This window comes from Neopsephotus bourkii, unplaced genomic scaffold (assembly GCF_033783945.1).
Source record: "Neopsephotus bourkii isolate Nb327-2 ecotype Australia unplaced genomic scaffold, CSIRO-AGI_Nbou_v1 NB_908, whole genome shotgun sequence".
Classification (NCBI taxonomy): Eukaryota; Metazoa; Chordata; class Aves; order Psittaciformes; family Psittacidae; genus Neopsephotus; species Neopsephotus bourkii.
This window is the reverse complement of record NW_026901402.1, coordinates 319,375-341,289: the sequence shown is the minus strand read 5'-3', so window position 1 is coordinate 341,289 and position 21,915 is coordinate 319,375. Positions and strand designations below refer to the sequence as shown.

The following is a 21,915-nucleotide window of genomic DNA, read 5'->3' as shown; positions in this document are numbered from 1 at the left end:
TTGTGAGTGCTTGTCAGTGGGAGTTGAGGTCCTTCAGGATGAGGAGCCCATAATTTATCATCAGTGGTAGAGATGCATGTTGGGAATTTTTCAGTCCTGGATTTTCTCATAAATAGCTCTGAAAGCTGTGGGTCCTGCAAAAGTGCAGTTATTCTTGTGGGATAAGATGTGCTAAAGGAAAGAGATCTAACATCTGCAGCTTGTTAAGAGTGACCATTCTGAAGGCAATAGGGATGAGAAGAGATGGTTGACTTTCTCAGACTTCTACACATCAACCAGCTGTCTTCCTGATGATAAATTAATGTTTCTAGAACACAGATCTGAGTACAGAAACCTGACCATGTACATCGAGGTGGTTTTGGAGTATTCCTGGGCAAACTTCTTGTTGTGGTTTAACCCCAACCAGACAGCTTGTTCACCCACTCCCCCCTCTTCTTGCCCTCCCCCTACTCCTGGAGGGACGGAGAGGAGAATCAGAAAGAATGCAACTCCCACGGGTTGAGACAAGAACAGTTTAGTAACTAAGGCATAACACAAATCACTACTGCTACCACCAATAATAGTAATGATAAAGGAAATAACAAGGGAAGAGAATACAACACCTCACCACCAGCCGACCGATAACTTGCCCCCCCCCCAGCCCGACCAAGCACCGACCGATACCTCCTCCAACCCTGCAGTCCACCTAGCCCTTCCGGGCAGCTCCCAGTTACATCCTGGGCATGACATGCTGTGGTATGGAATACTTCTTTGGTCAGTCTGGGTCAGGTGTCCTGTCTCTGCTTCCTCCCGGCTTCCCTCCTCCCTGGCAGAGCATGAGGCTCACAAAGTCCTTGGCCAAACCAAAACATCATTTTTATCAGCTTTGTTCCCAGCCCGAAAGTCAAAACACAGCACTACCCCAGCTACCAAGAAGGAGAAAAATGACTGCTACTGCTGAACCCAGGACACTTGTCGACTGGGTCTATTAACACCATCCCAAACACTGACTGGCTGTGTTTCCTGGGCATTGGCATAGGCCAGGGATCATTCCCAGAAGGCAGTTTGATTGCAGCCATCCTGTTTTGAAGCATATATCATGTCCAGTCTAGTACCACAAACTAAAATTTTTCTCAGAGGCAGTTCTAACTTTCCAAGTACTTAGACCGAATAAAATGTATTATTCTGTTCTTTGTTTTCGGGTATATTTGGGCCTTCCACAGATGAATGTAGATAACAGCACAAATTTTCCAGTGAGTGGTGGGTTACCCTAGACTCCTACAGCTTATAAACAGATACAGGCAGCATCTAGACACAAGTATTCAAACAAAGACTGTTTCAAGAAAAAAAGTCTCTCAGACCTGTTAACTCCTGAAGGCAGATGGTTATTAGTAGGTCAATACCAAATGTATTTTCTGTCAATTTTCTATGTATTGCAAATGCACAGCTCAAAATATAATTGATTAAAACATAGGTACAATGCTGATGCCATATATTGATGCTGACAGCTGTGCCTGTTCATGGTCCCAAAGGATTTAATGGCATAGTTACCACTAACAGTAGGCAGAAAAGGAGGAGGCTTTTTGTAATACTGTGAAATATTATTAGGGCTCTGTTGAGAATTTGTCACAAACACTGCACTAGGAATAATTGAGCAGCCAGGCTACTGCTGGCAGATATCTTTTACATCCTCAATTTTCCCTTAAACTGAGGGGCAGCACCTTCAATCTGCCAGTTTACCACACATGTAAACCTGTAAAATTTCAGCTGTCCTAAAGCAGTCAGAAAATGTCTTGTCTCACAGGAATACAAAGGGCTGATCCTAAATATGGATTTCACTACCAGCCATCTCCTCCCAGAGCATCTCTGTCTACCTGTCACTGTGGATACTTCTACATCTGGTGGATTTCTATGAAGGATGTAGCAAGGAATGATGGTTATGGAGCCTTCCTTCCTCCTCCAGCACAGTTCAGTAATCCCATTGCATGCTGAGTACCCTTTGTACAACTGATTCCACTGCAGAGCCAGAAGCCAAGTTTTTGAACAACATTCCTGCATGTATAGCAGGGCTCAATAGCATTTCTGGCAAGTATTATGAGAAATTACATGATTCAAGATGTCAGCTGCTTTTAGCTTTCTTTTTAGCTTGTTTACCAGGATGGAGGGAGCTAATTCACAGAAATAAAATAGATATAAATACTCTCTTAGTCTTCTGCTTGGGTGACAGGATAGTTCAAAACTGGGGTCTGAGAGAATACCAGTAAACCTGTAATAAAAACCGAATATTGGTAGCTGTGGCAGTAAGAAAGCATGTATTAGCTACCAAACATATGTAGGTGGGTTTCATAAGAAGAAGCCTAGTTTTCTATCACCATCCTGATTAGGATAAAATGAAAATTAGAACAGCCTTTACTTAACCTACAAAAGACCTTTGACGTGTGTGCATGTTTCTTCTCTGAGTTTTATCAGGCATCTTTGCAAGGAGGTTTTTCCCATTTAAATTCTGCTTCTATTTTGATGGAAGTAAGACCCTAGTTGTTTGGTTTGTGTTGCTCAAAGATTCAGAAAATTGAAGATTAAAAATTCATAAACAATAAAAATGCATGTTTGTATCTGAATACATAATTTTGTTTAATAAGATGCAAACAGGTAAATGTAACTGATTTAACAGAAGAATTAAAATTCTGAAATCCTTTCTTTTGAGTTACTCCTGGAAAGGAGTACATTTTACTCTGAGTGGGAATAAAAAAGTGCAAGGTCTGCCACTGCTGGTTTATGCAGATGACAGAAGCAGGGCATGAGCCCATCCACTGCCACCTGATCACCACATCTGTTAAAATGCTCACACTGCCAGCACGGTCCCCAGCCAGCTCTCATCCTAGGCCACCTGGCTCTCTTCTGGGTAGTGCCCAGGCACATTTCAGGAATAATCTGATGGATGCAGACACCCTCTCTATAGGATAAGAAAGTGTAACTTTCCAGGTCAGTTGGCCAAAGGGTCAGGTAATGATTCTAGCTTATTTCTGAGTATAGCTTGTAGCCTTATTGACTTAAATTTAGCTGGATTCTTTTTACATTAAATGTGCCTAAATATCTAGATCAACCACTGAAAATAAATACATTTCTATTCTTTCTTTGTGGATGCTCTTTCAAAAGACTAAATAGTATGTTGCACTACTTCGTCCTATAACATTAAGTCGAAGGCCAGTGTAATTTATTATGATTATGTAATTGCATTTGAGTGAAATATAATGCAATAAGGCTTGCTATGGTGGAGACAGGACATAACTTGAACCTGCTTCCTTTCCAGCTTTCTGCTTTCCTGGAACAGTACCAGAAATCCCATTTATTGTGGAAATTATCTTGACTCTCAGTAGTCCCAAGAGAAAAAAAAAAAAAAGCAACAAACAAACCCCCAAAACAACCTTTTTTTTTTTTTTTTGCATTATGATTAGGCATACAAAATCTTTCAGATGTCAGTTTTGGTATCCTCTGAACAAATACAGGCCTTCTGGAGGTGCAATGCAAGCCATTTCAGTTCAGTGTAGTTTTCTGCTGTGCTGTGATGCTACTGGGGATGGAGTTACACTGTGTTGGAAGGTAGCTTGCAAAAGGGAGATGGTAGGAGGTAGGTAGTGTGCTGGCTGGTATATTCATTTACAGTAAAGGTCAAAACAGCTGAACTGTTTATGGAACCGTTAGCTGAAACAAAGGGAATGTCTGTCCTAAGTAAGTTTTGTGCAATTCTGGAAGAGAGACTGCCCCACATGATTTGTAAGGGTATCCTTCCAACCTAGTAAATGTAACTTCTCTGTATTTATGACAAACCCAGGCAAAGCTGAGAGATAGAAGCATCACAGGCACTGAGATCCAGAAAGGAAAGCAGAAAAAATCCCCAAGAATTTGGGACTATGTGATAGAAAACCAATTCTATGACTGAAGATAATACTCCAGTTATTTGATGCTTCTTATTTTCAGGAGAAGAGTACTTAATATACTGATTACGTAATGAACAGGAGAGCACTGTAGAAATAGCAAGTCAGGTTTTCAGTGTCTCCTTTTTGAAGTGTTGCAAAATACTTTGAAAACTCTCTAAGCATTCAGTCAAAAGCATAACAATAGCATTTAGCCTGAAGTAAATACACTCTGTTTGAAGATCATACTGGTATCACTCACAAAAATGAATAGTCGTGCTGTGCTGAAGTTTTCCATTATGGTCTGAAGTGACTCATGGGAAACTAGACACTGCAAATATGAAGATGAAATAGGTTAAGTTACAATAAAATAAAATCAGTCACAGGAATGTGGACTTCTGTTTTGTGCACCTCTAATGGCAGACTACTGTGGCAGCTGGTAGCCCACATACCTTAAGCTGATGAGTGAGCAGGTAGGACAAAAATGTAGGGTTTCAATGAGGAGGAAAATCTGCCATCACACAGTATCACACTACCACAGCACAGTACCAGTAGTACATTAATTTGTCTTGGCTATATTCTCCACCTAACCCTCTGCCAGGTTTTGGACTCCTACGGAAAAAAGCATCTCAGACTTGGAGCTGGGGTCACAGAGAAAGCCATGCCTCCCTCAGGTGTTTAGCAACCTTGCACTGGATATTGTTAAAGCCCATAGCACACTTGCAGAGCACAATGCATGTCCATATTTCAGCTACCCTTCTTCACAGCCTACTATCTCAACGCAAAACCCACTTTATCCAGTATTTTAAGCAAATATGCCTAAGACAGTCCTGAAATGGTTGATATGTTTTCTGGACTTATGGTAAACCAGACCAAATCAGTGATCTGAATTAAAAGTAACCTTTCCCTGCTCTTCCCTTTTTCAGAGTGAGATACTGCATCTTTTCATGGCCACACTCACTCATGCTGACTTAGAGAATATCTGCACTATGTCCCAAGGCATGTCCACATGTTCACTTCTGCAGATTATTATGGCAACAAAAATGTAGCCAAAGCACACAGCAAGGGAGTTAAACTGCAACAAGAAGATCTGACAGCACTTAACTGCCAGAGCCCTTGGCTCAGCAGGAATTGTGGAATAGCACAAGCCCTTCTCATAGATGGGACATCTCCATTTTAAAAGGGAAGAAAAAAAACCCAACAAAACAGAATTAGCATTTGTAGCCATTTGCACTAACCACAGCATCCTTGCAACATGAAAAAGTGAAAAACTGAATGAGAAATTTGGAAGCACAGCATGATAAAAAACCTCTGTCTTTTCACCTGTCTTTGACCATGACAATGGCAAGGCCATGTTGTTAACTAAAGGACAAATCTGTGGGTAGTTTTCCTAGAGAAATTCCACTTGGTAAGTACACAGACAGAAAGAAGTTTTGATACTGCAGGCTGTAGGTAAATGTGCACATGTGATGAGTGAGTGTGCTGCAAAAACGTCACGGATTGAGAGTTTAAGCTCAGCTTCCTTGCTGGAGAAGTTAATGTCCTATTCCAATGCTATCCATTGCTGCACATCAGTGATGCAAGCCTTTTTTTAATTTTTAAGGGTAAACTTCAACTTACCATTAACTTTTCTTCTGCGTTTTAAATTAAGAATGGTTTTGAAGCCATTCCTGAGAAATATCTTCAATAGAAGAGATGGAAAAAATCACTAGAAAAGAAACCTTCATCTTTCATATGCTTTTTATTTATCTTTGTTTTTTTCTTCGATCTTCTGACTCTAAAAAGCCTCATTACACACTTCATTAGTAGCTTTCTGAGGCCCTATAGTGTAGCAGCATCTACTCAGAGTCTCTGAGGGGTGAAATTGGAGATTTACTGAGAAGAGTTTGAGGGCTAATTGCAAAGCCTTATCAACTAATAATGCAATCAGTAGGCCACCGGCACAGTGATACTGTTCTCTGCTGCAGTCACTAAGATCTGGGTTAGATTAGTCCACAGGGTTAAGAGGAAATGTTGATGAAGGGCAGTTAGTCATCTGGCTACCTAGGAAGTATCTTTTACAGTGTCAGAAGAGGGTCCCCATCCTTTTTTCATTTGCAGAATAATAGGAAACATTCTTAAGCAGTGTTAGGCACCTTGTCCTCTTAGAAGTAGCACAGTTTGAAACCTGGGGAGTAATCGACTCCAGATCTCCTGCCTCATTGTAGGAAATACCAGCTTCATGTTGTAGGGCTGAAATGTATTACCCTGGATTAGGGGTGGAAGGGGAATCCTAAGGCTAACAAAGTGCAGAGTCTTCCCAGGAATAAAACAGGCTTTTGTCAGATAGGTGCAATTATGTGATGGATTGCAGTGAAAATTCAGCGAGATTCAGGCCAGTCTCACAACCACACATGCTGAGATCCAAGAGAAATGTGTTTCTGGTTCTTATTCATTCTTGCTTTCAACAAACATGTTAGTTTTACTTAATTTGAAAGGATTCAAGAGCTGCCTTTCTCATTCATTTAGTTTTTAATAAAAAACATTTAATAAAAACTAAATGAAACTGTAAAGTATGTGTGTAGCAACACTTCCACAGGCAAGGATTTGAAAATTAAGATGCTTTGCTTAAAAAGCAGAAATCATGTATGTGTTTTCAGTTCTCATTCTACCCTTTTTTTCACCACAAATTACATAATCTCATTAATACCTTCAACTTCTGCATGAAAAGGTCATTTATTTGCTTAACACCTATTGGCTTTAATGGACTTACATGTATGTTTAAATTAAGCTCATGCTCAGATGCTTTACTGAGTCCTGATGGTCTACATTTGTTCCACCTAATTGAGATTTTTTGCATATGTACATGTATATATACTGAAAGCAAATAAAAGAGAAAAAAAAAAGAGATAGCTTTCTGCAGCAAATTATGAATATTTGGATTCCATAATGGGCTTAGGAACATACAGCAAATATCTGAGTTCTGCTTATTATCCATTTACTGAACCACTGCATGATGTTTAAATGCCTCTAAGTTTTGCCATAACATCTGCCTGTTTTGTTGTTGCTGACCAATTTGCTGCCTACTCTCCAGGGCAAGCTCAAAACAGGATATTGGAACAAGACTTTTAGGATTAGCTACATGTGCACATCTGTCACTTCTTACAAACAACAGCTCTGAGGTTACATTTCCCACATCAGACTTTTTTCTTATTACACGCACATCCTGCATGATTTGGAGGACAGGCTTGATTGAGCCTACATCCTCTGTATCTTTGCAAGGAGCGATCAAACCACCAGACTGTTTAACTATTCTGGATGATTTCCTCTTATTCTCTTCTGCTTCATGTTGTACAAAATCCCTAAATACTTACTGACGAGAGAGATTTTGTCCTAGCAGTGAATAGTAGGCATTTCACAAGGACAGAAACAGCAGCCACCACCTCTTTTCTAACATATTCCAGCAAAAAATCAAATACTCAATATCTTTCAGGAACTTTTTTTAAAAAATGGTATGGGTCAATGGTGAAATATGTATTTATTTTGGCCCAAATTCTCATATCTATCAGTGATCAAAGAGAAGCTCCAGTCTGGCAAAGATTAGAAAATAAGATCTTTGCTACAGAAAAATTCACCAGATTTATGAGTACTTTCTTTTTTTTTTTTTCAGAGCCACCATAATAACTGTGCTATTCCAAAGGGAGAATCAGATTTAATGTCTATGCTCTCCAATGGGCTGCATGCAGGCACATCTGTACCCCTTTGCAGAGCTCTATTGACTTCAGCAGGGATCCACAGAGACACAGTATGACTTGCAGCTGCTGTACAATGGCACTGCTCACTAAGCTTAATCATTAGATTCTGGTCAATGAGTTATTTCATGTACCTAAAAAGATGTAGTTAAGATAGATCCAGATAGAGAAATGAATATCCATTGAAATGCAAATCCCTCAATAAAGTAGGTTTTGATAACTAATGCTACCTTGCTAATCCTACTACAACTCCCTTTTAGGTGCCCAAGATGAATTCTTTTACAAATTTTATCTTTTTGTCCCAGAATTATACTTCTGTATTGAATATGCTGATTTAAACAGAAGTGATTTTACATTTTTGAATGTTCCCATTCATTCTCATATTTTTTGAACAAATGCAGGCATGATCATGAAAAGAAAAAGGTATGATTTTATGTTATTACAATTCCAAAAATTAATCTGATGGAAAATGGACTTATATATCTGATTCTCTCTTAATAAACCAGATAGACCCAGTCAGACCCAGAAGGTGACTTTCTTGCTGCAACTTTCAGAGGCCTAGGAAGATTTAATTCACATTTTGTACATTCTTGACTCAGGGTACACTGGTGGCTGAACATTTGACAGACAACAGGTACTCTGGGGGCTGATTGCTATTTTAAATGTGAGTAGATCAAGAAATAACCTTGGCAAGTGTATGACATTTGCTGCATTGCTGGCAACATGTTCATACTTTTTTAAGCAAAGATATTAGGTTTATGACAAGTATATTATATCAATCACTTATTAGATAAAATAGAGTTGGTAAAAAAAAAGAAAAGAAAAAAAGAAAAGCAGCATTGTGACAGAGATTCCTTTCCCAGGAACCATATGCCCCATGTTCCCACTAGGGCTGTATTGACTGCCAAGTGATTTTTCTCAAGGAGAAGTTAGGGGGGTTCTTTGTTTTGTTTTGACCCCAAGTTAGCTATAAGCTGTAAAACTATGTCAGCCTCTAAATCTGCCATTTCAAGGTGTCCTAAAAGTGAAACTTTATTGTTTTATTGTCAAACATACCTTTTAATCAAATGACAAAAAGATGCAGTGGCTGCATAAATTATGGAACAGTGTTGTGTGTTGTAATTCTAGCTTACAGTAATACTTGTCATACAGCAATGAGACTTCAGGAAAGATGCTCAAAACCGTCCTGGGTATTCATCAGCATCAGAACTCAGTAATGACAAAACATGGGCTGAGTGCTGCACAAAGTGATAGACTTTGAGTGGTGCAAGGTGCTATAGTACAGATCACAGGGGAAATGACCCAAATCCCCCTGCACCATATGCTGAAGTCATTGGACTGCTTCAGGCAGTCTGTGGTTATATGACCTTTCTAAAAGTTATATAAATCAATGGAATGTAGGAAAAAAAAACAAACCAAAACAAACAAGGTTAGCTGTTTACTGGCTATAACGTAAAAAAGCATCTTACTCCTTTTAAAAATGCACAGCTAATAGAGGAGGAAATAGATGGCTAAATAATAGATGGCTACAGAGAAGAAAATAAAGAGTCCTTCTCTTATCATTAGTCAGTGCTTGATTGCAGCTATTGGATTAGCTTACATGATTGTTCCTTTCATTAAAACATGTTTTAAATAGCTCTCTAGTTCTACAAGTCTTCTGTTACAATGGCATAAGTAGGGAAAAGATCAGGAGATGAAGATGTGCTCTTCCCTCTCCTGAAATCTCTTGACAAACATTATTGAATGCTTTCTGGTTACAGCACAAATAAAATTAAACTTCCTTTTGCATTTTTATTGCACTGAGTTCTGTTAAGGATGGCCACAAGACATGTCAAAACAGTTTGTACATGAAAGAGAAGTTTGTGGGTTTATGGAAGTTAATGTCCTCGGTGAGAGAGCAGGATTAGACGACTGTAGCAGGGGTGAGCTGGACTCTGCTGACAGAGGTGTTAAGGGTACGGTTGTAATCTGCAGAGGATGGAAGTAGATAGAAGTGGCTCAATTCTGGCTTCTGTGAGTGTGTTTTGGGAGATCTTGAGCAGGACAGCTGTGAGCTGGGTATTAGGCTTCTAGGGAGCAGTAGGGATTAGGACCTGGTTGGTCAAGAATGAAGGAGAGTATACTTGTAGATTTTGGTAAAAGCATGCTCTGGATCTGGAGGAAGGGGCAGCTTTCGGACAGGAACAGCAGGGCATGAGGTTTGTATACAGAGGCCTGAGTTTTTGCAGACTAGAGGAATCCAAGAAAAGGGAGGCTGTGATGCAAGACTCTTAAGAAATGCTAAGCAGGAACTCTTTTTTTTACTCCTGCCTCTTCCCTTATTCATCTTTGTTGTTGTTGCCATTTTCAGCCTAACCTCGTCCATTCATTCTGTATCAGGTTGACATGCTATCCCAGATATGCTAACAGATATGCTATAACATATATTGTCCCGGATAAGCATAGCTTATAGCTCGCTTTGTGCACTTAACAGTATTTTGTCCTCCCCAAATACACTCAGGCAATCTGCTGAGTGCTGAAAGTGCTGTTGCAAATTTAGCTGTCTCCACTGGGAATCCTAAGACTTCACTTTTAGAGTAGAGGTTCTCAAGAGCTGGGAGGTTACTACATGGGTTTGCTTCATTCTCAAATGTTTCTTTGTGCTTTGAGTCTTGCTTACAGCTAAGATACTTCTCATTAAATTGAAGACCTGTTCCTAGCTGCCCTGGAATTCCTCTGAAGCCAGTGGAAAAGGGAAAGCAACCCTTGAGGTCAAAAAAGCTTTTAAAGGGGAATCCATGTCTACAATCTTGTCTTTTTGGAAAAGCAACTGAGGAAAGAGCTGGCATTCTAATTTCATTTTTCCTATTAGTCTCATCTTCTTTCTCCATAGTACTGAACTTCAGAGTCACCTCCTTGATGTTAATGTGTATATTTGTTTTGTGGTCCTGGAGATGAACTGTCAAGGCATCTCATTTGCTCATGTTTCTTTGGCCCTTCTTCAGTGATCCTCTGGAATATAAGATAATCTACTACAGAGGATAAAAGAAAATAATTTTTTCAAAGTGATAGAGCTGTGGTGTTTTGGAAATGAAGGTCAAAGCTTATAGATAGAATGGATGTCATTAAAAAAAACAGCATTTACTGGTATCATGTGGTGAGTGTTTCATAGCACTGATGACAAAGAAAGTTCCAACAGATAGTGACATGCAAGATCAATGTTCCCATGTAACTTTTGGTTCTTTGGTGTTTTGGTTCTGGATCATATTTATAGCAAAGTCATAATTTTTACCATGCATTGATATGTTTATCCTAGAAGAGAAATTTGAGTGTAGATCTTAGAAATGAAATCTAATCATTTCTTTTGACCAGGAAAATTTCAAAGTATTCGTCAAATAGATATGAAGTTCCTTTTGCAGCCTAATATATGTAACGCTTCTTTTACTACAGTCCTATAAATTAATTGCTCTTCTCTGTTAAGTGAAAAATTATTTAACTATCAGGGAATGTCCAAACTCATCCATCAAAACTCTTCAGCTTAGCAGTACCATGGAATACTGGGCTTCTTTCCCTAAGAAATTATTGCTGTAGAAATTGTTGATGGCATTTAACGATAGCGATTCCTCACAAGGTATTGGAATGTGCATAATGAAATACTAGGATGCTGAGCATTACTTAGCGAAAGAGACAGTTACCAGGGGCCAGTTTAAATTAATTAATTTTAAAATATTTTAGAAAATTATTGCTTCCATGTTTTCTTAATGTGGCCCATGTTTTAATGAAGAAACCTCAAACATCTCTTTCACAGACTGTTCCTGAACTCAGAATCCCAGACTTTGGCACCTAATGACAAGCAGAAGGTCCAGAGGAAACTCATCTAATTGTTCTAAAAAATGCTAAATTAACAATACCAGTCAGATTTGGTAAAGCATACACAAAGATCAGAATAACACAAAGAAGGTGATAAACATCAGCCTGCTGCCTATAGAGGAAGGGAGGTTTATTTATATCCAGCAATAAAATATAGATAGGAAGGCTCTACACCACTTCAACTGATGTATTATATTTGTCTTCATATCTGTGGGAACAAAAAAAAAAAGAAAGTGCTGCTACAGTTCCTGTTTTCATCACCTAAAACCAAATGAGACCCACTATCAGACAGCTATCTTAATCTGCAAATCACTTACACTGTAATGAGTTAATTAACCTCTGATCACATGCCTGCATCAATCTCATGCATTTTCATTTTGGTTTTAGCAGTTACAGTATAGTTTCACCATAGTTTACCTCCATCTTGAAGTTACAGATGTATTCCATAGAAGTCACTGAATAAAGACAGGAACAAACAAAATAGCTTTTTCTGCATGGAAATTTCTGAAGAATTAGAAAAAAGAAAAAAAATGCCTTCCTTTCACCAAGATGAAAACAAAACCTATCCTTTTTCACTGAAAAGGGCAGCCTGTCTTAGAGGAGCAAATAGCTCAGACATTGCCAAATGCCCTGTGGAAGCATGGCTATGTCTATGTTGAACCTGAGATGGCTAAGTCAGGGAGAACACATGGAAGTGCTTGAGAACTGATCTTCCAAGTATAAGGTCAGAAAGATCTAATAAACATGTATGTTCTTGCAGCTGGTGATTTGAGGGGCCCCTGGGTCATCACATGTCCAACATCAAAGGACATGGCCACACAGGGAGCTGGAGCTGAACACTCTTTGCTTCTCAAAGCCATGATTAAAGGTGTGAGATTCCTCACCAAGTGCTCCTCAGGGATTGAATCCAGTCCAAAATCAGGTTTTGTTCAGTTACTGAGTGAAGCTGAGTCCTCCTTCAAGCATCAACCTATGGTCATGCCCAGTGTTTGATAAGAAGAAACAAGGTCTAAGAAACAAGGTCCTGGTTTGTGCCTCATTTTGCAGTGGGAGTTCAACCTGTGCTTTCTCATTCACTGAGTGGCCTGGTCCTTCCAGAGAGGAGGCTTCCCCTTTCACAGGGACATTTCTGACAGCCCGGATGTGTCACAGCCACTGCTGGGCTGAGGAACTCTGCCAGCTCAGCATGAAATAACTGTGGTGCCAATACTGACAGATGTTCAACTGTCACAGATGCATTGTTCCTAGAAACTGTGTTTTTGTTAAAGTTACCTTTAGGGAATAAATATTAAAACTACCTTTTTGCCACATGAAATCTGGCATTATCTGAAACATTAATAAATTTATGCACTGGTGTCTAGAGATGACTGTCACATGACTACTAAAATCTGAGTTTCAGAGGTTCTCAGAAGTCTGGTAAACCTTGGTTGTGACCTTCATTTTTTTTAATTTTGTATGCAATGCAGTGCACTTCTCTTCAACTTACTTATTTTCCTGGAATTATGGATAATGTCAATATATTGAACATAAAACACGAACACTATTATACCCTTGTAGCAAAAGCATACTGAAAGGGTCTCAGTGTGCTAAGGTCTGCCTTCCAAAATGGGAGATGTGCTGTAAGGAAAGTGTTTCTAGAGCTTTGTGCGGTTGCTCTGAGTACCTTATTAATCTTTTTCTTTATTTTTTTTTTAGCTTAACATGGGATATTTTGATCGTTTGTAAAAATATTTCAGTCCTTTGAAGATAAAAGGTCTCTTGATGCCTAACACCCTGATGAAAAACAGATGACAAGTAGCAGATTTTGTCTATGAAGAAAGATTTTCAGTTACTTTGGTTTGCTCCTTAGCTCTGCTTCTTGTTGCTGTTTGACCTAAACATTCTCTTTTAGGAAAGTTCAACATTAATAGCCAGGAGGATTGATGATGTTTAAATACAGTGAACACTTAAAATTTCAATCATCTGGGTAGCAGAACTGCAGACAGATTCTCTGCCTGTGCTAAGGTGTTTCACTACAACAGATCTGTGATGCTTTATAGACAGAGAGATTTGGACCCTGGGGAATGGATTTGTTAAGTCTCATACAAATTACTGTCTTTAGTATCCTGATCGATTCCATCTGTAGTTTTACAATCTTTCCTTTTTTTTTCTTTTTCCTCTTTCCTTTGTAGTCAGAGCTACCTTCAAACTGCAAGTGACGTGCCTGGGGGTCACAACCTGGATCCCTCTGCAAACTACAATTCCCCAAAGTTTCGCTCAAGGAATCAGAGCTATATGAGAGCAGTGAGCACGCTCAGTCAGGCCAGCTGTATTAGTCAGGTGGGAAATTCTTGTTATAACTTTTCTTATAGGTTAATTGCAGATACAAGAGTTGTTACTAGTGGATGGTTTTAGTTGTTGGGCTTTCTTTAATTAATACCTAACAGAGGATGCGAATTGCCAAACTAATTCAGTTCTAAGGAATGCAACCCTTGTGCAACATTTCAAGGGAAATACTGAATGCTAGAAGCAAAGGGGCAGTATTACACACAATATTTTCCATATATTTTTCATTAAAAATATAAATACTGTTATTTTCATTTTCAGCCTATATTAAATATTTAAATCTTAAAAAGTCTCAGACTGAGCATAAGAGGCACACTCCTACAATACTTACCCTCTGAAAATACCTACTCTCATTTCAGTAAATGTGGGTTGCCAGATTAAGATATAGATGGAAATAATTATGTGCCAAAGGAGCAGTGATTCATCTCTAAACTCAATCCCTCACTCTTCTTGAATGAAAGAATAAGTCCCATCAATTATTCTATGTATTGGGACTTCTGAAAAGAGACATTTTTCCACCCTGTTGATTTTATGTTGCTTAGTTAGTACTAATTCATGTTCAAGTGAGACACAAATCAGGCCTGAAGTGCAAGCAGCCTTATGGAGTATGTGCATGCTCTGCTTAGCGGAGGACTTTACATAAAATTTCCAATGTTTGTAATGTTCATTGGTCCTATCATTTCTTTCCTGTGTTACTTCATGACAGGTGGGCCCTGCCCTCTTCTCAGACCTGTGTTACTTCATTTTAATTTGACCATTTAGTGAGACACCAAAGGGTATAATAGCTAATTATGCAAAATGGTTATCTTAAAAAAAGTCTTTTTTTTTAAGAAATTTTATATTAATTCACATTCAGTTTGTACTGCATGGCTATTCAGGCCTGGATTCAACTCATCTAACTTGAGGCTTTTAACTGAGGCAGTAACTAAAGCTTACTCTGTAGTTAATGGAGTGAAAGACTTTCTTCCAGGACAACACACTTCCTGAGTGGGCTGACAGCCCTCTGAAAATGCTTATCTCCACTGACTGTAGAGAGTTCGGAGGGACTAGTCACCTGACTAATGCCTTTCAGTCAGATCCCTTAACTTACGTGAGATAAATCTAAGTCTAATCTTGCATAGCACACATCAGAATTACACAGTAAGTCATTTTCCAAACCTTTCATTATTTTACAGAGCTCCTTTGTGAAAACTGCCCCCATCATTCTCATGCCTTGGTTTCCATTACTCTGGTTTGGTTATTTTCTATCTTTATTACACTTCAGTTTTGAGAAAGTTTGACAAGAATCAGATCCTACATTCAAAGCGGTGCTGTTGGCTGTCACGAAACAATGCTGTAATACAGAACTATTCTAACATGTTCTGCCTCTTTGACCATGGCTGTGCATGGATATGTTCACTGAGCTGTCCATAATGACTAATGGGTTTCAGCAGCGGTTAAAATTCTTCATTCCTGTGTGCATTACCTGGAAAGATGTCCACCATAGATTTCATTTGCAGGTAGATTGCTTAATTGGCCAGATTAACTAAACCTGCTGGATATAGTTCCTTACTTTCTTTTCTAGTCTTCACTATCCTGCATAATTTTATGTCAATCACATACTCTCACCTCACAGTCCAGCTGTTTCCAGACCAGTAATAAATTTATTTAATAGATACTACACAAAGTAACTGTATTAAAAAAAAAAAAAAACAAAAAAAAAAAAACAAGTTCTGAACCTTTACTCTTTCCTGTTCTTTTTCCATGATGCCATTATTTTCTTGTCCCACCTACATAACAGCAGTTTGTATAATTTGTGGTATTTTTAATGCCTTTTTTTGGTGAGATCTTTTTTCACTCTTGACTAAGGGTATAGTCAAGAACGATACTGGGTTCCATGGTTTATATTTTTAATTTAAGTTTTAAAACTTTGATTTTTCTATTGCCAATGACCTTAGTTTGAAAGAAGTGGTTAGGAATTAAGTTGTTTTATGGACTAAATTACCATAAATTCCCTGATCAATGATGTATGCTCAGTATCTCAGAGTAAGATTTTTTTTTCCTAATCTTTTCAAGATTGCATTAGTCTACTTAACTTTATTAGAAGCAAATTTTATGAAGGCTAATGTAATTCCTTTCAGAAGAGATGTAGTAGCCAAAATGTCTTACATGAAATTAAAATATCAGTTATTCATTATCATCAGAAGTTCCATATAAAATTTCCATTTACTTAATCAAGATCCTAAAATGTTTGAAATATTCGCATTCGCTGTTTCCATAATGAATAATGTTCTAGGAACAGTAATAATGAAAAATGCACTTAGCACTTAGCAGCTGTTTAGAAAAGGTAGTATCAACTGGATGTGCTGTTTAGTGATGCTACAAATTTAACTTGGTATTTATAGTGATTCTGATTTCTTACACTCTCTTTTTTAAAAACAAAAATGTCATCAGGAGGTCCTGCATTTGTCTCTCCAGAGTTAAACTTCCTATCTGATTTTGGGTGATCATAATTTTGAATTATTCTAGTACATTTATAAGTAGTTAGACCTGATTTCAAAGAACCTGTTAAAAAAAACTTAGGTAGAATTTAGGCACTCATCTTCAAAACTGCAATATACAGTTCCCTATTGAGAGATTCCCTAAACCTGGCCAACCTGCCTAAACTGTGTTTACCATAAAAGCTACCTAAAAATGTACAGTTTTGCATCATGGCCAGCCTTCAGGCAGTACCAGCAGGTATATGCAGGCTCCTGCCCAAGCCCTGCACGGAGCTGGAGAGGAATGATGAAGTCCCACAAGGGGCTGACCTGGTAGGTGATGCAGGTAGGCACACGCAGGGTGCTCTGACATGCTGGAGTCCTCAGCACGCCTGGTGACAGAAGTGTCAGGCTTAAAATAATGCTGCTAAAGAAAAGGTAGCAGTAGTGGATGCATTTTGTTTTCCCATGGTAGTTGAATGACTAACCCAGGTAACCAGGAAATGAGGTAGGTTTAGGGCCATTCTCAACTGAAGCATTACTTTCTCATCTAACCACTTTTCATTCTATTTCACACAAAAGCTCTTTATTCACTGGACACAAGGCTAGATGCAGTATTTCTGAAACCTTTCAGAAGCATCACCTCCTCTGAACTTACATGGTTTTGGCTACGAGATACTTCCTTGAGCCCCTTTATAGTAAGATAACCTGTCACACAGGCTAAATGTCTACATGAGTAGTAACCTTGTGGGTAAGTGAGGAAGCCACGCAATCCACCCTCACCTTTTGAGGCTTATATTAGTATAGCTGATTTCTGTTCTTCTGTCTTGGCAGAACATGGACTTCTATCAGCACAGAGTGATCCTGTTGATTACCATTAAATCATGCATTTACAATCCTCTGGATATGCCAAAAAATATTAAACGTAAAATCAATTTTATGGCATGTGTGATGTACTTACTATATACATATAAACAGCTGATATAAGTTAAAAAATGTGAATGTGATCAGAAGGGATTACTACATTTTAACTATTTGCTAAAACAGTTCTTCATCAATGTACAGGTGTCCATTTGAGATGTTGAGGCCGTGATGATCACAAAAAAGCAAGTCAAAAATCAAATGCATTGTTGTTGTTTATTCAGATGAGTGAAGCAGAGGTTAATGGGCAATTTGAATCGGTGTGTGAATCAGTGTTTAGTGAAGTTGAAGCTCAGGCAATGGATGCCCTTGACCTCCCTGGATGTTTCCGAACAAGAAGCCACAGTTACTTGCGTGCCATTCAGGCAGGCTATTCCCAAGATGATGAATGTATACCTGCGATGGCATCTTCCAACATCACCTCAACTATCAGGTCAACCACAGGTAAGCAAATCACACTTGACCCTTCCAATGTTCTGCATGTAAAAATGTCTTCTTGTTTCGTAAAGGGATGTTTGACACTGGAAAAAATTTCCCTATGCAGTGATAATTTTGACACCAGTATTCTTACATTTGTAATATGCTGTTGTGGCTACAGCCTGAAATAAGCTCCCTCTGGGGAGAACCCTGCAAACACAATATAATGACCTGGAATTTTGACCTCCATTTTCCATGCAGACAGTTACCCATATGCAACTATAAAAATGCAAGTTCATTTAGCTATTATCAGACCTTTAGGTATTTTTATCCCTCAAGTAATTAATCTTCTAAAGGAGATCAGTTGCACTGATTTTAATTTAGGACCTTAAAGTAACAAATAAAAAAGAGAAGCAAGATTTTAAATGTTTGGTCTAAATACTTACAGGCAATTAACTACACAGGTAATTAACTACTTGCTCTTAGAAAAGGTCTAACCGGTTTTATCGATACTCTGAATCATAAACATTATGTCACACTTTACATATCTGCTATTACTCATCAGTAACCATTATCATTCATTGCTGTACAATTCACTGTTAGGGTCTTTTAAAATTTTTCAAGCAACTTTATTTCTCATGTTAGTTGCTTAATAAAGATAATAACTTTATTCATTTTAGGATATTAGCATTTAGTCTTGGTAGAAAAAATATTGCACAGATAGCAATTAAATAATTAAAATGATATCTATAAGAAATACATATTCTTTCTTAATTGATCCAAATTCAATTTTATGTCTCCAAATACATTAATGTCAGTTCCTAATGATGATATTTTCCTTGCCACATACTATGAAATTGCAGTGCAGGCTACCCATCTACAAAAGGTAAAAATAGAGCTCAAGACGTATAATGCAAAAATACTTTTTATATTATTTGCTTGATGTATCTGTTGTATGGTAGATCAGTGGGAGCTTTTAAAGGAAGTAAGCCAAGTATGAATAATATAAATTTGCCTTTCAGAAGTAGCAAAAAATGTTATTTTATCTCAAGCATAGTATTTTAATTGCTATATATAACTTTGTGTAAAATCAGAAGTTGTGGCTTACAGTGCCACCTCTAGGGAACTTTGTTTCATTGAGATGCTGTCACGATACAAAATGAGATTTTATTGCTACCCCAGAGACTAATTTTCATCTATGTCATATGTCTGCGTGATTATTATGAAGTAACCTTCCATGGCAAAATACACAATTAAATATCTATTTTGATGTCTGACTCCAGATACTGAACTGGAATACTTTCAGAGTTACTTTGGTTACCAAGTTAATTGGTTTTAACTTATGCTGTTTTGAGTTTATATGGTAGATAAGCCTAAAATTCTCGCTGAAAGGAATTTATTTTATTTTCTCCAGGACAAAAACCAGCTGAATAATAGAATAAGTTTGGGAAAATAACCAGATTAGGCAGTAAATATGTTTGCATCCCAGTGTTTTCATACCTATGAGAAATGATTCACATTGATTAGTGGTCTGCTGGTTAAATACTGTGGTTTTGAAAACCAGCCTTCGTTTCATGTCTTCTCCCACGTCTGATAAATGGTTTATCAGATCAATTTTCTTGCCCAAATATGTAATGTTTCTGTTTTGTTGTGTTGAGATGATATTGATATTCTGGAGCAAAAAAGGATGATGTGAGATATTTTCCTGAGCCAAAACCGTTTCCAAGCCTGTGCACTGTATGCAGTTCTGAGAGTGGTTATGCATTCAAAATAATATCTCTGTATCACTAAGCAAGTTTGACCTCAGCTTCTATGTAAGACAAATATTCAAATTAGAAATATTTATCTGATTTACAGGAAGAATAAGGATTCTGTGGTTCACTATTAGTTAAAAATTTCAGTTGCCAAATAAGTTATTTTTAAAGCCCCAGGTGCAGTTCTTCTGTATTTCTCTCTTCAGCCCCTGTCACTGTGGGGGGAGATGCTTCCTTTGCTATCATTGCTATAACTCAGAATTCTAACTCTTACTTCTCCAGCCCTGTCTGAAAATTGCAAAAGAAATAGTTACCTGAAATGTGGAAATGGTGTTGGCAGATATTTGACATTTATGTGGGCTTCATTCAAATAAATGTCAAAAAGGTTAAAGTTTCACATCAGCATTCATTTACAATTCAGTCTTTTGAATTCCTAGGAAAATTACATTACATTGATTCCTTTTTAGCTTCTGATGTAGCAAACTCTTCTTGGAAAAGAAAGTAAAGCAATTGCTTAGAATATTAACAGGTGTTGCAATTTAATTATTACTTGAATTTTTTGTGATATAGGTCATGACTGCCTCTTATCAATGTTGTAAAGCAAATCATAACACACAGGCTTAGCTAAAAATTAATTCATATTAAAAAATCTAAAACAAAAAAAAATTTGATCTATGAATGCAATTACAAAATTATGGAATAATATAGCTTGCAGTTTCCTAAAATGTTCCTAGATGCATTAAGAGCTTTCAGAAGGTAGTAAGGTTGCAACTATAACAAATATTATGTGAGATATTATTAATAGTTTCTGTTAATAGGGTTTTCTGGTGGATGGAGCAAGAACTACCAGGAGCTAGCTCTTCTTAAATGTGTACAAATTTACAGAGGGACCGATGGTTCATTGGTAATATCTATGGTACTAATGAACGCATTACTTTTGCACTGACCCATGTAGTTTAATTATTTGTGGAAACAAGATTTCCCACCTCTGATGGAGACTGTATGGCAAGACACAAAGCACTGTCTGTTGCTCCAGATATAAATGAATGAGAGAAGTTACAATGCAGAGGAGGCAGGCAGCATAGTTGGCACACGGTAAGCTGGACCTGGACTCTGTGTAACCCCTGCTAAGACTCATATTTCATTGTGGTTAGGGCTTTTCTAGCCATTCCACTTCATTTTGTAAAGAGAGAATAAACCCAGCAAAAAATACTTTGTGTTAAAAGCCCTGAATGACAGCATATGCTTTCTGTTGCTGAACTGTATCCAGTTGCAGCTGTCAGATGCACAGCTGAGAAAATACAGCTCCAGCTGCTGCTGCCTCCCACCTTGTCCCTCTATCACAGACAACATGTAATTTCCTGAATGGGAAGTCACAGAGCGCAGCAGTCATCCTAACTACTATTGTCTTATGTCTTTGCTACTCTTGTGACAGTGGTTCACTTTTCAGGAAGAGTTCATAAAATCTGGCTCACTTTTCCAGGTAGTTCCAGCTTAGTTCCCTATTGTCTAAGCCTATCTGCATGTATATATGCTATGCTGTCAGCTTGGAAGGCTCCTTCTTGGTAACATCTGGGTAGTGCAGCAGAGCACTGTGAGAGGTGCGCAAGCTACCTGAGGTATCAGACTGTGCCACCACCAGCTCAGTGTGTAGTGAGCCCTGGCTCTATAGTCCTGCTAGGAAACAGAGGGCACTAGGCTGGGAGCAGTGCTGCAGTAACATGTTAGCCCACCTGCAATACCTAGCTTGTTTTATTGAAAAGTAAATCAGTCACTTTGGTGCAACTCTGGATTGTGCTATGAAGATATAACCAATGAGGAGGGCTGGAAGATATTAATAACTCTACCCCATTTTTCACCTTCACCTGAGAACATAATTTATTTTTTTTGTAACATGTCGTGTATGTAGAAAGAGTCTTGTGTATGACTTACTCCATATGTTATAGAATATTTCAGAATGTTTCCTCGTGTTCTTTTCCTGCTAATGTTGCTTGGTTTTACCCTGAATGCAGAAATATTTGCAATGGTACTGGAGGTAGCAGTTAGGATTGTCTATTGTGAAGCAGAAGAACATGCTGAAACTCATTCTCTGAGACAATCATTTGGTATTTGTATATTTGGCCATCCAGGATAGCCTGAACACCAGGTTATCGTCTCTTTAGATGTGGGAGGCACACTCGGTTTCTTCTGACGGCATTAGTATACATTGTATAAAACCACTTTCACCTGTATTGTGAGAGATACTGCTGCTTTAGTCTGCTGCCCAGGATACTCAGCCATCAGGCAGGATATCTGATCAGTGAACATTTGGAACAGCTAAAGCAGAAAAGACTCAAAATCCAATGAGGATGAACTGAAGCACTCCAGCCATTGGTATGGAATCTTTCTCCAGCAACAAGCACTGGGTGGCCTCAGTTAAGTTCTTCAGCTTTCAGGCTGATTGATACATAAAAGCGCACAATCTTTTTAGTTTCTTAAAACTTCACATTTTTCTCTAAACCAAGTATTTTCGCTACAACTGTATTTTTTGATGAATGGGTCAATTATACAAAAAAATCCGCCTAGC

General features: G+C 38.2%; 1 protein-coding gene across 25 annotated transcripts in view; it reads left to right on the top strand.

The window, feature by feature from the left end:
* The window catches only part of DLGAP2 (DLG associated protein 2), a 462,107-nt gene that overhangs the window by 394,501 nt on the left and 45,691 nt on the right, over positions 1-21,915 (top strand). For all 25 annotated transcript variants that reach the window (XM_061357586.1, XM_061357604.1, XM_061357582.1 and 22 more), the window contains 2 exons: positions 13,645-13,792; positions 17,403-17,622. In XM_061357586.1, the coding sequence (XP_061213570.1) occupies positions 13,645-13,792; positions 17,403-17,622 (368 nt within the window). The remainder of the gene's footprint in view (positions 1-13,644; positions 13,793-17,402; positions 17,623-21,915) is intronic.